General features: G+C 44.5%; 1 protein-coding gene across 1 annotated transcript in view; it reads left to right on the top strand.

The window, feature by feature from the left end:
• The first annotated feature begins 2,080 nt into the window (after positions 1-2,080).
• CLYBL (citrate lyase beta like) overlaps positions 2,081-15,787 on the top strand; it is a 109,477-nt gene continuing 95,770 nt past the window's right edge. Inside the window, exons 1-3 of the mRNA XM_010831558.1 lie at positions 2,081-2,352; positions 5,426-5,551; positions 12,066-12,252. Coding sequence (XP_010829860.1) covers positions 2,081-2,352; positions 5,426-5,551; positions 12,066-12,252 — 585 coding nt within the window. The remainder of the gene's footprint in view (positions 2,353-5,425; positions 5,552-12,065; positions 12,253-15,787) is intronic.

The following is a 15,787-nucleotide window of genomic DNA, read 5'->3' as shown; positions in this document are numbered from 1 at the left end:
CCGGTACTTTGGCCATCTCATGCGAAGAGTTGACTCATTGGGAAAGACACTGATGCTGGGAGGGATTGGGGGCCAGAGGAGAAGGGGACGCCAGAGGATGAGATGGCTGGATGGCATCACTGACTCGATGGACATGAGTCTGAGTGAACTCTGGGAGTTGGTGATGGACAGGGAGGCCTGGCGTGCTGCGATTCATGGGGTCGCGAAGAGTCAGACACGACTGAGCGACTTATCTCATCTGATGGTTTTTCCTCTAAAAGTTAAACAGAGTTACCATATGAGGGACTTCCTGTTGGTTAAGGACTCACAGGAGTGAAGACTGTGCGCTTGCACTGCAGGGGTTCGATTCCTGGTCAAAGAACTAAGATCTGGCATGTCGTGGGGTGTAGCCTCAGGGGAAAAAAGATGAACTACCACATGATCCAGCGGTTCCACTTCTGAGATATACCCAAAAGAATTGAGAGCAGGACCTTGAAGAGATATTTCTTCATAGCAGCATTATTCATAATTGTCAAAAGGTGGAAATAACCCATGTCCATCAGTGGATCAATGGATAAACAAAATCTGATATGTACATGTGATGGAGTATTATTTAAGCTGAAAAAGGAAGGAAATTCTCACATATGCCACAACATGGGTGAACCTTGTGGCCATTATGCTAATAGAAATAAGCCAGTCTCAAAAGGACAAATTCTGTGTGCTTTCACTTTACATGAGGTACCTAGAATAGTCAGTTCATAGAGACAGAAAGTAGAATAGTGGTTTCCAAGGGCTGGGGGCAGAGAGAGTGGGCAGGTGGTTGTTTCATGGACACAGAAGTCTCAGTTTGGGAAGATGAGCAGTTCCAGAGATAGATGGTGGAGATGGTTACACAACAATGGGAGTGTACTTGATGCCATTGAATTGTAGGCTTTAAAATGGTTAAAATGGTAAATTTTATGTTGTGTTTGTTTTACCACAATAAAAAAGTAATATTTGACCAGCAGAGGTGTAAAACGATGGGATACAGATGAGTTCAAGGTGGGAAATACTGATCTTTCCTGAATACTAAATCTTAAAGATTTAACATGATCAATAGATTGTTAGATAGCATCACTGACTCCATGGTCATGTATCTGAGCAAACTCCAGGAGACAGTGGAGGAGAGAGGCATCTGGCATGCTGCAATCCATGGGGTTGAGAAGAGTCACACACGACTTCATAACTGTGCATGTGTGCTAACTCGCTTCAGTTGTGTCCAACTCTTTGCGACCCTATGGCTGATAGCCAGCCCTCCACGCTCCTCTGTCCGTGGGATTCTCCATGCAACAATACTGGGGTGCGTTGCCATGCCCTCCTCCAGGGGATCGACGCAGGGATCAAACCCATGCCTATTACGTCTCCTGCATAGGCAGACGGGTTCTTTACCACTAGCACCACCTGAGAAGCCTGACTCAGTGATTGAACAACACCAAATAGATTGTTTCATTTGTTGCTCAAATAAGGCCACTATAAAAGTTCACCCAGGGCTTCAGATCTTCAGCTGCTTTCCATGACCACCTTCACTCACTCCGTCATGCCTTTTCTACTGGAATGTCCAAAGGCCTGGGGTAAGGAGTGCCAGGCTGTGCATGAGCGCGTGGTCAGCTCAGCACCCGCAGGCACTGCTGGTGGGAGAATAAATTAGTACAGCCCTTTGGGAAGACAGTCCGGGGAAGTCTGTGAAGAGCATGATGGTGACCACTTCCACCCCTTTTAGCCCTCTGAGGACAGCAGCTGATGGAAATATGTGGCCCTCTCTCCTTAAAAGCTTGCCAGCCAAACACCCATCTGGCCCTGAGTTCATTTGTTCCTTCACTTTGCTCGAGAGTCCAGTCCAGTCCCCCTGTGCTGGGCGGGCAGGGGTCTGAGAGCTGCACACACAGCTGTGTTGGGTCAGGACAGGGAGGTGCAGTGTGGAGGTGTGTGGAAAGCACCTGGTCAACACCATTATGTGTTAACTCTCTAGTTAGTAATGTGTAAGTGTCTTCATCAGGATTCTCCAGAGGCAGAACCAATAGGGTGCATCCGTGTGTGTGTGTGAGTGTGTAATATATAAGAGATGTATTATAAGGCCATTAAGATTGTGGAGGCCAGCATGATTATGGACATGATTATGGAGGCCGACAAGTCCCAAGAGCGGCAGTCAGAAAGCTGGGGACCCAGGAGAGACTTTGGTGTAAGTTCCTGTCTGAAGCTGGCCAACTTGAGAACCAGGAAGAACCAATGTTTCAGTTCAAGTCTGAAGTATCGGGGGAAAAAAGACCTCATGTCCCAGCTGGAAGCTTTCAGGCAGGAGTTTCTTTTAACTGGGGGAGTAAGTCGACTTGGCGTGTACGCACCACTGGCTTATTCAGTACCTTCCACTGTTTGGATGAGGCTCACCCACACTAGAGAAGGCCGTCTGCTGTACTCAGTCTCCTAACCCACATGTTAATCTCACCCACATATATCTGCAAGACACAGCCAGAATGACGTTCCACCAAACGTCTGGGCACCCTGTGGCCTGGTCAAGTTGACACATACATTAACTGTCATGGTAGTATCTATTAAAATAATTTAGAATTAATTGTGCTGTCTAAATCATTATTGTAGTCCCAATTGCTCTTTAACTCAGCTTTGAATTTGAGTGACATTATGAAAAGTCCTGAATCAAGTTCTTTTCTGCACATGGTTAAGTCTGGACTGCCGTTGAGATAATCCAAAAAAAGTATTAGGCCCAGAACTTACAGGATCAATACATTTTTGTTTGTGAAGTGACAGTGCGTGTGTAACAAGGGGGACAACTTGGAAGTCCTTGGCCTTCCCTGCTTCCATCTGAGCCCTCCAGACTAGCTGTTGGCTGAGGGTCATCCATGGGTGAGGCAAGAGCATTCCCGAGCCAGGTGTCAGGGTCAAGGCTAAGACGTGGAGTCCTCAGTTAGGGTCCCGGACTCTGATCAGCGTATTCCACCTGGCCTTGGCTTCAGAGAGCTCTGCTGCTTGTGAAGAGAGCTCAGCCCAGGCCTCCACCCACTGTCCCACGCTGCCCAGTCAACCAAGCCCCAGATCTGGATGTTTGCCTGGGCTCCGGCAAGCTGCTTCTCTATCTGCATTTGCTATAAGTTTGGTGGAGGCCCCATCTGGGCCCTCCAGACTCTCAGCTACCTGGGCCAGAAGAGAGGAGTGGAGTCTAGGCAGAAGCTTAAGGGCAGGTAGAATTATTTGCTGGTCACTTTCAAAGTCCAGTGACCCCCGATTCTTTCTAGGATCAATAAGACACTTTGGTGGTACTCTGAAACCATGATGCAGAGGTTCTCATCCTTGGCTGCACCTTGAAATCTCCCTGGAAGCTTTAAAAAAAACTGATGCCTGGGATTCACCACAAGGCTCTGATTTAATTGGGTTGGAGTGTGGCCTAGGGTTTTCTCTTTTTCTAAGTTCCCTGGTTTGTAATGTGCAACCAAACTGGAGACCTCTGTGCTAGCAGTCAGCTAAGTAAAGAAACCACTAACTTGGGTAAGAAGTCACATACCAAGCTGCAGAGCCTCAGATGGACATTAGTTTAGTTGATAATTGCTGCTATTTCAAATACTATCATTTTTTTTATCAGGAAGACTTTTCTTTACACATGAGGTTTTTTTTTCAAGTTTGCTGCATTTTCAGTTATGACTTTATTACTTTCACAGCATCTACTTGTATATGTGGGCTTCCCAGGTGGCTCAGTGGTAAAGAATCCGCCTGCCAGTGCAGGAGAGAGACACGGGTTGGATGCCTGGCTCGGGAAGATCCCCTGGAGGAGGAAATGGCAACCCACTCCAGTATTCTTGTCTGGGAAATCCCATGGACAGAGGAGCCTGGCGGGCTACAGTCCATGGAGCTGCCAAGAGTCAGACACGACTGAGCAGGCACGCACACAACTCACTTGTATATAATGGTAGCACAGGAGTCATTTAAGTCTTCATTGGGCAAGATTTCCTGCATTAGGGCAGTGGCTACACATTGGGATCATCTAGGCCCGTGGTCCTCCAGCTTGGCTGTACACTGAATCACGCACGGGTCTTTTAGAAGTTCCAGAGGCCAAATCTGACCCGAGACCTATGACTTCAAACTTTCTGTGACTGCAGTTTAGTGTCAGCGTATTTGAAAGCGCCCCGGGGACTCCACAATGCCCCTGAGTTTGAGTCAACCTAGAATAGCATTCTCAAACTCTCATGAGATAAACGTCCCTTAGAGATTGGTTCATATGCAGCTTCTGACTCAGTGGGGCTGGGGTGGGGCCCTAGACTCTGCATTTCGAACAGGTTCGCACATGGTGATGGTACTTGCTTCCAGGAAAGATGGGAGAGTCTCTTATCTGATGGGAGAACAGATAAGAGGCCAGTGGTGCTGGTCTGTAGCAACACTTCATTCAGTGGCAAGAACCTAGAGAGCTTTAAATAAAAAAAGAAAAGATATATATTCTAAACCTGGGAAGATTCCCCACTCCATTACTCTTGCCTGGAAAATCCCATGGAAGGAGGAGCCTGGTAGGCTGCAGTCCATGGGGTCGCTAAGTCAGACATGACTGAGCGAATTCACTTTCACTTTCACTTTTCACTTTCATGTATTAGAGAAGGAAATGGCAACCCACTCCAGTGTTCTTGCATGGAGAATCCCAGGGACGGGGGAGCCTGGTGGGCTGCCATCTATGGGGTCGCACAGAGGCGGACATGACTGAAGCAACTTAGCAGCTTGATTTGATCTCACTGGGTGGGGTCCAGGATTTGACAAATTTTACAAGCTCCCCAGGTGATGGTTATGTTGAATCCTAGGTGGATGACCCCAGCAGCACTGGAGCCTAGCTTATGCCTCCTGTGGTATACATGGTTAATAAATGGTATCTGCTGGAAGAGGAAAAGGGAGAAGACCAAAGCAAGGCCAGGAGGGAGCCCCCTCCAGCCAGAAGAGCCCCTGAACCTACCAAGGGATGTCTTATCTAAAATAAGGTCCCTCTGTAGAGAGAACTCACCATAAGGCCACCAGATTTTTTTCCACTCATCTTATGCCCTTGTTTTGCATATTGTTTGAATACATTTACATGTTGACTATCAAGAGGCCCTAATTTCAAATATGTAAGATAAAATAAGTTGGATCTTGCACCCACTGCAATTGTGTTCATACTCAGTAGTCAGTGCTGAGCACAACTGAAGTCGGGAACAGATTTTGAAACAGCCCGAGGTGGGGGAAGGAGAGGACATGCCAGGAGGACAGGAGGAGGGAGGCTTGGGGAAGCCACGACAGGTTCCTGCCACACCTGCCCAGCGACAGCCCCGGCTGGGACCTCAGAGTCTGCGATATAATCGGAAGCCTGAACCGTGCCCCCTACACCTCTCTCCTCCTTATTATTCCAGACAGTCTTAACCACCTGTGATCTCTCTCCCTGAAGCTTCATTCTCTACGGGCCTTTAGTCTGCCAGAGCTGCTTGTGGGCCATCTTCTGGGTGTTCCTCCCTGGACCTATTGGACTTGACCTGCATCTTCTGTGCCACCTCCCCGCAGTGCCCAGCACAGTGTGGGTCAGGACTGCCCTGTGCGGTTGTGCAGGGTGTGCCCTGATCAAGGTGCCTACCAAACAAGCCACGTGTAGGGCTGAGTTTCAGCTCATCTCTATGCATCAAAGCTGCTGCCTCGGGAGCAGGAGGCACCTCTTGGCCCTTCCACCTGCTAGCAGGCTCCAGGGAGCACCTTCTTCTAATTTGCACAAGGGGACCTGCCCGGGGTGCTAGTGGAGACCTGATGCAGGTCACCCAGTGTGTGCTTGCTAAATGCTCACTGAATGAATGAACAGAAGAACAAAGTAGATGCAGGGAGGGTAAATAAGATGCTTCCACGGTCTTTGAAGTAAAGGTGAAGAAGGTCCCAAATGAGGACATCCGCTGTATTTATAAAAAGGAGTAAACAGAGGAGAAGAAGCAACAGTCCATGGCTTGGGTTAAAGCTTTCAGAATGGCAAAGGAGAGAGGGAATAAAAAACGGCCTCTTACCTGTGATCAACACTTAAGCTTGACTCTTGCCCAAGAAGAGTAAGGACAGTGTGGTCACAGATCAGTCCCACTTCCTGGAGAGCTGGATTTGGGTGGGTAATGCTGCTGCTGCTGCTGCTAAGTCGCTTCAGTCATGTCCGCCTCTGTGCGACCCCATAGACGGCAGCCCACCAGGCTCCCCTGTCCCTGGGATTCTCCAGGCAAGAATACTGGAGTGGGTTGCCATTTCCTTCTCCAATGCATGAAAGTGAAAAGTGAAAGTGAAGTCGCTCAGTCGTGTCTGACTCTCAGCGACCCCATGGACTGCAGCCTTCCAGGCTCCTCCGTCCATGGGATTTTCCAGGCAAGAGTACCGGAGTGGGTTGCCATTGCCTTCTCTGGGGTGGGTAATGAGGTAACAGAATTGTGTGCCTCTTGTAAGCAAGGCCCTGTGCTAAGCAAGGGTGGGGAGACCTAAGACTGCCCTTCCATCAGCAAGCTTGTGATCTAACTGAGGATTTCTGTTGTCCAACCAGATTCCTGACCTGTGGCTGTGCTGACCAGCACCACCCAGGGATGACAGGTGTCAGATCATCATAGTAGCTATGCACGAACATACTACTTGACTCTCCCCTGTATGGGGCAGCCATTATGGTGCTTCTCACCCTCTCTTCTGACTGCCAGTCACAATATGGGCTTGAACCACACAGAATTAGCATTTGTGGTGGCCCAAATGGTCAGACGTCAGCAATTTCATATAGGTGGTCCTTAAACTTTCCGCAATATTATGCTGCCACTTGAAACCTCTTACGTGATTTTACTGGTTTGTTTTAAGGCTTTCCTGGTGGCTTAGGTGGTAAAGAATCCACCAGCAATATGGGAGACCGGGTTTGATCTTGGATTGGGAAGATCCCCTGGAGAAGGGAATGGTAAACCACTCCAGTATTCTCGCCTGGGAACTCCCAAGGACAGAAGGGCCTGGCAGGCTACAGTCCGTGGGACTGCAAATGAGTTGGACACGACTGAGCGACTTTCATTTCACTTTACTTCAAGCCTATTATAAAAGGATTTTTTTAGAAAAGAGTGATGGTTGGACTTACCTGGTGGTACAGTGGATAAGAACCCACCTGCCAATGCAGGGGACACAGGTTTGATCCCTGGCCTAGGAAGATTGCACATGCTACAGGGCAATTAAGCCTGTGCCTCACAACTGAGTCCGTACTCCTCAACAAGAGAAGCCGCTGTAATGAGGAGCCCAGGCACTGCAGCTAGAGAATAGCCCCTGCTCACCACAGATGGAGAAAGCCTGTGGAAATCAATGAAAGCCCGGTGCAACCAGAAGTAAATAAAGATTTAAGAAAATAAATTTGTGTAAGAAAAATAAAGTGATGCTTTAAATGGGCAAAATAGGAAAAGAGTGTGTAGAAGCAGAGAAATCTTAATCCCAAACTCTACAGTTCAGAGGCATCCCTAAGAACATTTTGATGTACTTCCTTTCAGATATTTTTCTTTGCATTTTTTTTATAAAGTTGAGATGTTATTGCATATATAATGTTATATTTTCTGTTTATAAAAAGAACAATCTTCATATAACATTAAACGTTTTTAACACAATTTTTAACGATGGCATTAATATGTCATTGGTTGTAGGTATCATAATTTATCCTGCTGATGGACCTAAAGATTGTTTTCAGTTCTTAATATTATATATATCTAGTTTTATTTCTGATCATTTTAAAAAATAATCTTCTGTCTTAATTCATTTGGGCTGCTGTAACAAACTGCCGTAGACTGGGTGGCTTATAAGCAACAGAAATTTATTTCTCACAGTTTTAGAGCCTGGGGAGTCCAAGTTCAACGCTCTGGAAGAGTCAGTGTCTGACAAGAATGTACTTCCTGGTTCGTGGATGGCAGTCTTTTCACTATGTCCTCCCATGGCAGAGCCAGCTTGGGAGCTTTCTGGTGTCTCTTTTATAAGGGCACTAACCACCTATGTTCTCTCCTTCATAGCTAATCGCCCCCCAAAAGCCCCCCCTTCCATCATATTGGGGATTATGTTTCAACATATGAATTTTGGAGTGAGGGACACAAGAATTTAACCTACAGCAATTCCCAGAAGGAATTGGGTTGAGTTACTTGAAATTACTGGATCAGAAGCAGGAACCTTTTTTAAATCTCTTGGTTTGTAGCATCCATTGGCTTTCCAGAAAGCACGTGCCTCTTGATTAACTTCAGCCATGATGACAGAGCCAGTCCTTTGCTGATTCTGGTTTGGTTACCAATGATAAACACTGTTTTTGAACTTGCGAGAGCTTCAAAATGAATGGTCAGAAAAGGCTCCACAGTCAGGTGGACCCTGAGCTAAGCTGGAAGGATCCATAAGTTTCAAGTAAACTTCCAGCAGAAACACAGGTACAATGGAAATAATACAGCATATTGTGGAGACAGTCATAACCTTATTTTCCTAGGGTAGATAGTTGCAGCCTGGGATATAAATTCAGAAAAGGGCTTCAGCTGAGACTGAGCTGAATCCTGTAGGTAATAGGGAGCTGTTGACAGTGTTTGAGCAGGGATAAGAGGAAAACAATGTTTCAGTGATCATAGGAGTCTTTATCTGGGAAACCAGAAACACCTTGAGCAGTAGCAGAAGATTTTTTTTAATGGTTATCTGTTTTAAAAATTACACATCATATGAACATCCTAAGAATGATTTGCCCTAAGGATGTTTAACATGTGATGGTGGTGTGACCTGTCAGCCATGTCTGTGTGGCTCAGGCTTTTACATTCAGGTGGTGTGGCTTGGAGACCACAGTGACTGGATCCACATTGGCAGTCAAAGGCTATTTCACATGGAGGAAATCTCAGTTTTCACGAAATGAAGGTCTCTTTGGCTTTTGCGCATGCAGTTACAATAAATCCTCATGATAAATGCCCTAAGAATTTCCTGGTAAATGAAAATTTTATCTCTTTTGATTGTATTTTTTGCCATTTTAAAGGAAATGTATATGTTGCGAATTCTGGTTTCCAGTATGAATAAGTAAAACATGGTTGTTGCTATTACATCATTATATCTTCTCTTTTTAAAGATAAGCCAGATATGTCAATCAATATGAAATGATGATGGATACTTTTAGAATTCTTCAATTATCTGGTATATTTTATATTAAATATACTAGATTAGATATATAAAATATCTATATCAAATATTAAATAAAATGTCTTGTAATTTTGTTGTTGTTTAGTCATTCAGTCATGTCTAACTCTTTGCAATCCATGGACTGCAACATGCCAGGCTTCCCTGTCCTTCACTATCCCCAGAGTTTGTTCAAACTCATGTCCATAGAGTTGATGATGCCATGCAACCATCTCATCCTCTGTCACCCCTTTCTCCTCCTGCCCTCCATCTTTCCCAGCATCAGGATCTTTTCCAATGAGTCAGCTCTTCGCATCAGGTGGCCAAAGTATTGGAGCTACAGCATCAGTCCTTCCAATGGATATTCAGGGTTGATTTCCTTTAGGTTTGACTGGTTTGATCTCCTTGCAGTCCAAGGGACTCCCAAGAGTCTTCTCCAACAACACAGTTCAAAAGCATCAATTCTTCTTGTAATACACATACACTTTTAAAATCCATCTATTTGTCACCATACCTCACTTAGCACAATGCTTATGTTATAGAAAAATAAGACTCAGACTCAAGTTTTATTAAGATCTGCTAAAAAAGCGGCATTACTTTGCCAACAAAGGTCCATCTAGTCAAGGCTACGGTTTTTCCTGTGGTCATGTATGGATGTGAGAGTTGGACTGCAAAAAAGGCTGAGCGCCAAAGAATTGATGCTTTTGAACTGTGGTGTTGGAGAAGACTCTTGAGAGTCCCTTGGACTGCAAGGAGATCCAGCCAGTCCATTCTGAAGAAGATCAGCCCTGGGATTTCTTTGGAAGGACTGATGCTAAAGCTGAAACTCCAGTACTTTGGCCACCTCATGGGAAGAGTTGACTCATTGGTAAAGACTCTGATGCTGGGAGGGATTGGGGGCAGGAGGAAAAGGGGACGACAGAGGATGAGATGGCTGGATGGCATCACTGTCTTGATGGACATGAGTTTGAGTGAACTCCGGGAGATGGTGATGGACAGGGAGGCCTGGCGTGCTGCAATTCATGGGGTCACAAAGAGTTGGACACGACTGAGTGACTGAACTGAACTGAAAAAAGCGAATAAGGGGGCCCTCACAAAACTGATGGGCCACCAAGGAGATGCTGATTTTTCTTGGTATACATTGTCACAAGCTACACTAATATGACAAAATGTTACAACTGTATAAAATATTTGATGGAATTAACTTCGGAAAACTACCAAATGTCAAGAGCTTTCATGGAGAGTACAGCTGACATACTTTTAAAAGGATGATACTGCTTACCCTGGGGAGTAACACATTAGGGTGTTCCCAAGTTTGCTGGGGCTTTAACCTTTCCTTGACCGGGATTTGCATGACGTATAGCTCTATCTCTTATGAGCAGGGCTAGTTTCATGGATGAGTGACCTGTGTGGTCACAGAGGCCCTATGCTTAGAAGGGTCTGGTGCTTCATGTGATGGTCTTCTGTTTCTATCTTGAAATTCCACATACGTTTTGAACAAGGGCTCTGCATTTTCATTTTACACAGAATTCTTGTTGTTAGGTTGCTTTTGCGACCCTATGGGCTGTAGCCTGCTAGTCTTCTCTGTCCATGGGATTTCCCAGGCGAGAATACTTAGTGGGTTGCTGTTTCCTTCTCCAGGGGATCTTCCTGACCCAGGTCTCTTGCATTGGCAGGTGGATTCTTTACCACTGAGCCACCAGGAAAACCCTTTACACAGGGTACCTCAAATGATCTAACTGGTCTTGGTGAAAGCTGCTTTCATCTTCCCTTGCCATGTATTATGGGCTAAAACATGGTTTGTCCACAGGACCAAACTCAGACCAGGTTAGGGGCGAGGGCTGCAGTGAGCTGCAGGAGCTTTCAGCCAATGCCTCTCATTTCCGCAGGAGGCTAAACTTAGTACAGTAGAGAAGCAGGGAGAGAGCAGAATTTCCAAGCAGGCAGGCTGCTGGAGCTGGAATTTTTCCAGGAAGAGCAGTGGCAATGGCTGCTATGCCTGCCACACCCACAACCACATCAAACTGATAACCCCCAGGCTCTAACTGATCCGTTCTTGTACTTTATTTCCCATAACTTAATTTTCTCAACAAACTGCAACATGAGTATTACTTTTACACGTGAAGAATCTGAGGTTTTCAGCAGTCAAGTTGACCATAATTATAGAGCTATTATTAGTAATGGTCTTTTCTTATTCACCTTTCTACTGACTTAAGAAGCAGCTATTCCTCTTTGTTGTTAAAATTGAAGGCAAATCACTTGTCTACTTAAAAAGATTCATTATCAGGGAGAGAGCCATAGATTTTGCTTACATGTATAGTTTACTTTCTCTTTCCTTTTTCAAAATATTTATTTATTTTGGCAGTTCCAGGTCTTACTTGCCACTCTTGGGATTTTCAATTTTTGCTGTGGGCTGTGGGATTATTCCAGTTGCGGCGTGTGGGATCTAGTTCCCTGACAAGGGATGGAACCCAGACCCCCTGCATTGGGACTGTGGAGTCTTAGCCACTGGACTGCCAGAGAAGTCCCTAGATTGTTTATTTTCTACTTTTTACTTTCATATAATTGTAGGTAGTTTTACTCTTTGCGAGCTTTTGCATATAAATTTGCTTACTTTTTCCCCATGGATGCTACCCAGACAGTATATTAATACTGGAAGGATTTTTCCAATAAGAGGTACACCCTCCTTCTTTTCTCAGAAGGTTGTGTCAGTAAACCATGTTATATATTTTTTAGACCTCAGCCAAAATGACATTCTGTTTCTTGATTATTTCTATTATTATCTTCCTAGTCATTATGTGTGATTATGTTCTGCGGTAATTCTAAAAAATTATCCATGTTTTCTCTTTTAATTTTGCATTCAAATAAGGTCTTTCAAAAGTCTGTAAGTAAATTCTATTCTGGACTAACTTGAATTATGTCTCCTGCAGGAAAGCGTCCCTGGCAGCTGAGGTGTCCAGGCTTGGATGCAGTTCCTCACCTAGCCACAAGTACATCCCCCGGAGGGCTGTGCTCTACGTACCTGGCAATGATGAAAAGAAGATAAACAAGATTCCCTCCCTGAATGTAGACTGTGCAGTGCTCGACTGTGAGGATGGTGTAGCTGTGAACAAAAAGGTAACGGCATGATTTTTCCTTATGGTGGAAAAAAGAAATGCCTTGAAATTTGGTAGCATTGCTCACTATTTGGAAAGAGTCTACCATATTCACTGTTTACTGATTACTAATATATTCATGGGCTTCCCTGGTGGCTCAGACAGTAAAGAATCCACCTGCAATGCAAAAGACCCAGGTTTGATCCCTGGGTCAGGAAGATCCCCTGGAGAAGGAAATGGCAATCTGCTCCTGTATTCTTGGCTGGCATGGACAGAGGAGCTGGTGGGCTACAGTCTTTGAGGTTGCAAAGAGTCGAACATGACTGAGCAACTAAGAACAATATATCAGCATGCGATATATTCTTGACTAGCCCTTGTATGGGTTCTGAATGCGTATGGTTCTTTTCTCCAAGAGACAGGAGGAATCCAGCCAGAATATATTTAAAAACTGTGATCTTCAGTATATATGATTATGTGTGTGTGTATAGGTAAAGAGATATATGCTTAAAAAGAAAGAGAATTTGATTCTCAATCTGTTTCGGCTGTGATATTTGCTGGTTTAAGTAAATCAGTTAATCCTAGACTTGTGGTATGAATTTTTCAGATCAATAAGATGAAATTAGGAATTTATTTCTTTTTACTGCCAGGTAAAGAGTGTAGTGAGTGACCTTATCTCTTCCGGGACAAGTGCCAATAACAAATAGTCTTCAATGGATAAGACACTGTTTTCCCTCCATAATTAAAGGGCATCTACACACAGAACTTCAAACTTGCAGCTTCTAGCTGATTTTCTCATGGCCTGATCAGAGAAATGCATCTTAAAAAATACCCAGTTTGTAAACAGATACAAAAGGTTCTTGCTGGCTGGTAACATGATGAATGCCTTTTGTTTCATTTTGGTTTGCTTATCTTCATTTTCTAGGTTTTTATAATGAACACAGATTTGTTCAAATAATTGGGTAAAATACATAAATCATTATAATAACTGACGTTGGCACGGAACTTTTTAAATTAAAAACATGTTTTCCCTCGACCTTCCTCTGTCCAGTCCCTAGACAGTGAGGTTGGGCTGGGAATAGACTGTGGGGCTGGAGGCGCAGAGGAGCTGGCCATCTGAAATTTTATCTATGTGGATGGTTTCTTTTCCTTGGTGATCTGAAATAGCATGCTTGTCCTATACAACTTTTTTGATTAATTGCTTTCCCTGGAGATTCTAGCAAACCAGTAGTGGCCTTATTTTCTTTTGAAGTTAGTTTCCAGCATCTTTCTAATGGTGAAACCAAGGCTTTACAGGTATATGGTAAAGGATTAGAATAAACATGTGGAGTCTAAAGCGTCTACCCAACATCTTTGGCATGCACCAAGGAAAATACAATTAATCTTCTTTCTCCCACAGATTAAGGTAAATAGGGCTTTTCTTGAAGGATGTAATATGATTCCAGTATTCTCCCTTCCAAAACTCACATAGCGCACTCTAAGATTAGATACTAAATTGTAATTCTAGTTCTTTGTGACCCAGGGCAATTCACTCTACTTCTTTGCCTCAATTTCTTATCTTTACCGTGGGATGACAAAAATCTTCTTTTGTCAGGGACAGGGATTATAACAAGGAATAAGTTTGATAAAATGCCCTCGAGTGGTTTGATTTCCTATAGGAAATAGATTAGATAAATCCTGTAGTAATCATGATTAGAGGGAAATTTATTTTAGCATGTAGCACAGTGAGCCATTTGGTGCTCTGATAAACTTCTAATTTTATTTCTTCACGAACCTTGAGGCTATCTTCCCATTCCCACCCAAGGATGTTTCCTGCTACCCAGATAAGTTGGAAATATGGTTCGTTCCTGCTTCATGTTTGCTTACTGTTAATGTGTGTTCTGAAGCGCATCCTAATACCTGGAGCCACTACTTAGGAGGACGCTAAGGAGGGGCGGGGGGAGAAGAGTTTAGGGCAAATTGTGCCCACCATCTTGGTGAAGATGTCCGGACAGTCAGAACACTGCAGCTCTCAGTGCACCTAAAATTTGTGTTGACTGCCAGACACAGTTATACATGTGCTGAGCTTGCAGTCAACCAAATTTCCCTTTCTTATTCACAGAGAGTTCTGGCAAGCCAGCCAGTGCTTGTAAAACATGTTTTTTCCCTTAAAATTTCTACCCAGGACTTAATTTTATCTCATATATTTCATTTCATAGCCCCAGCCTGTCAATGTCTTTTTGAGTTTTGATTTCCTCGTCCAACATTTATGTTATCTGAGAACTTGACCAGCACACTGTACAAAAATTTGACAAGTTTCTGATAGAGATGTTGAAGAGGTTGGAGCCAAGTGCTATGCAAGCATGCCACTAGAAACTTCTGTTCAAGTTTATTACATTTTTTTTTTTTTGGCCATACCAGGCAGAATGTGGAATCTTATTTTCCCGACCAGGAATTGAACCTGTACCCCCTGCATTGGAAGTGCAGGGCCTTAACCACTGGACCACCAGGGAGGTCCCTTAACAAACATTTATATAGTGACTGAATGCTAAGCACTGTTCTTAAGGTTTCAACTTGCGTAACATCCCATTGAGTTACTACTGTTATACTCCATATACAGATAAGGAAGGCTTCCCTAATGGCTCAGCAGGTAAAGAATCTACCTGCAATGCAGAAGACACAGGAGACTCAGGTTCAGTCCCTGGGTCAGGAAGATCCCCTGGAGAAGAGAATGGCAACCCCCTCCAGTATTCTTGCCTGGAGAATTCCATGGACAGAGGAGCCTGGCGGGCTACAGTCCATGGGGTTGCAAAGAGTTAAACACGCCTGAGTGACTAAGCACAGCACGTATAAGGAAGCCGAAGCATGGAGAGGTCAGGTTCATGAATGAGTCCTATGAATATGGTTATTCAGTCACCTAATTCTCTTAAAATCCAGTGTTTTCACAATAATAGACAAGAGATTTTTACCTAATGCATTTCAAGATGCAGACTCCATTGATCTACATGGTCTAGCAATGCCTTCTCTCTCCCTGTACCTCCATCTCTCCAGAAAAATGAGTTTAGGTAGATGAGACTCGATCTTGAAGAACCCCTGTCAGTACTACCTCGTCGTTACCGCCTTCACTTGGAAGTGCTGGAGATACAAAAGTGGTAATGGCTGCCATGTCCTGAGAATGTAAGGGGTGCTATAATAAACACTTTAGGTACCTTGTTTACTCCTTGTATCAAAGTTTTGTCCAGGGTCCAGGGACACAGTGCCATTAAACGGCAGAACCAAGATTTGAACCTCCTGAATTTTTGCCAGGAATCAGCCTCAAGTTCACTTGTTGGCGTATTCAGTTCAGTTCAGTTCAGTTCAGTCGCTCAGTCGTGTCCGACTCTTTGCGACCCCATGAATCGCAGCACGCCAGGCCTCCCTGTCCATCACCAACTCCCAGAGTTTACTCAAACTCATGTCCATCGAGTCGGTGATGCCATCCAGCCATCTCATCCTCTGTCGTCCCCTTCTTCTCCTGCCCCCAATCCCTCCCAGCATCAGGGTCTTTTCCAATGAGTCAGCTCTTCGCATCAGGTGGCCAA

This window comes from Bison bison, unplaced genomic scaffold (assembly GCF_000754665.1).
Source record: "Bison bison bison isolate TAMUID 2011002044 unplaced genomic scaffold, Bison_UMD1.0 scf7180017864527, whole genome shotgun sequence".
In the NCBI taxonomy this organism is placed as follows: Eukaryota; Metazoa; Chordata; class Mammalia; order Artiodactyla; family Bovidae; genus Bison; species Bison bison.
This window is presented reverse-complemented; position numbering and strand designations above follow the sequence as displayed.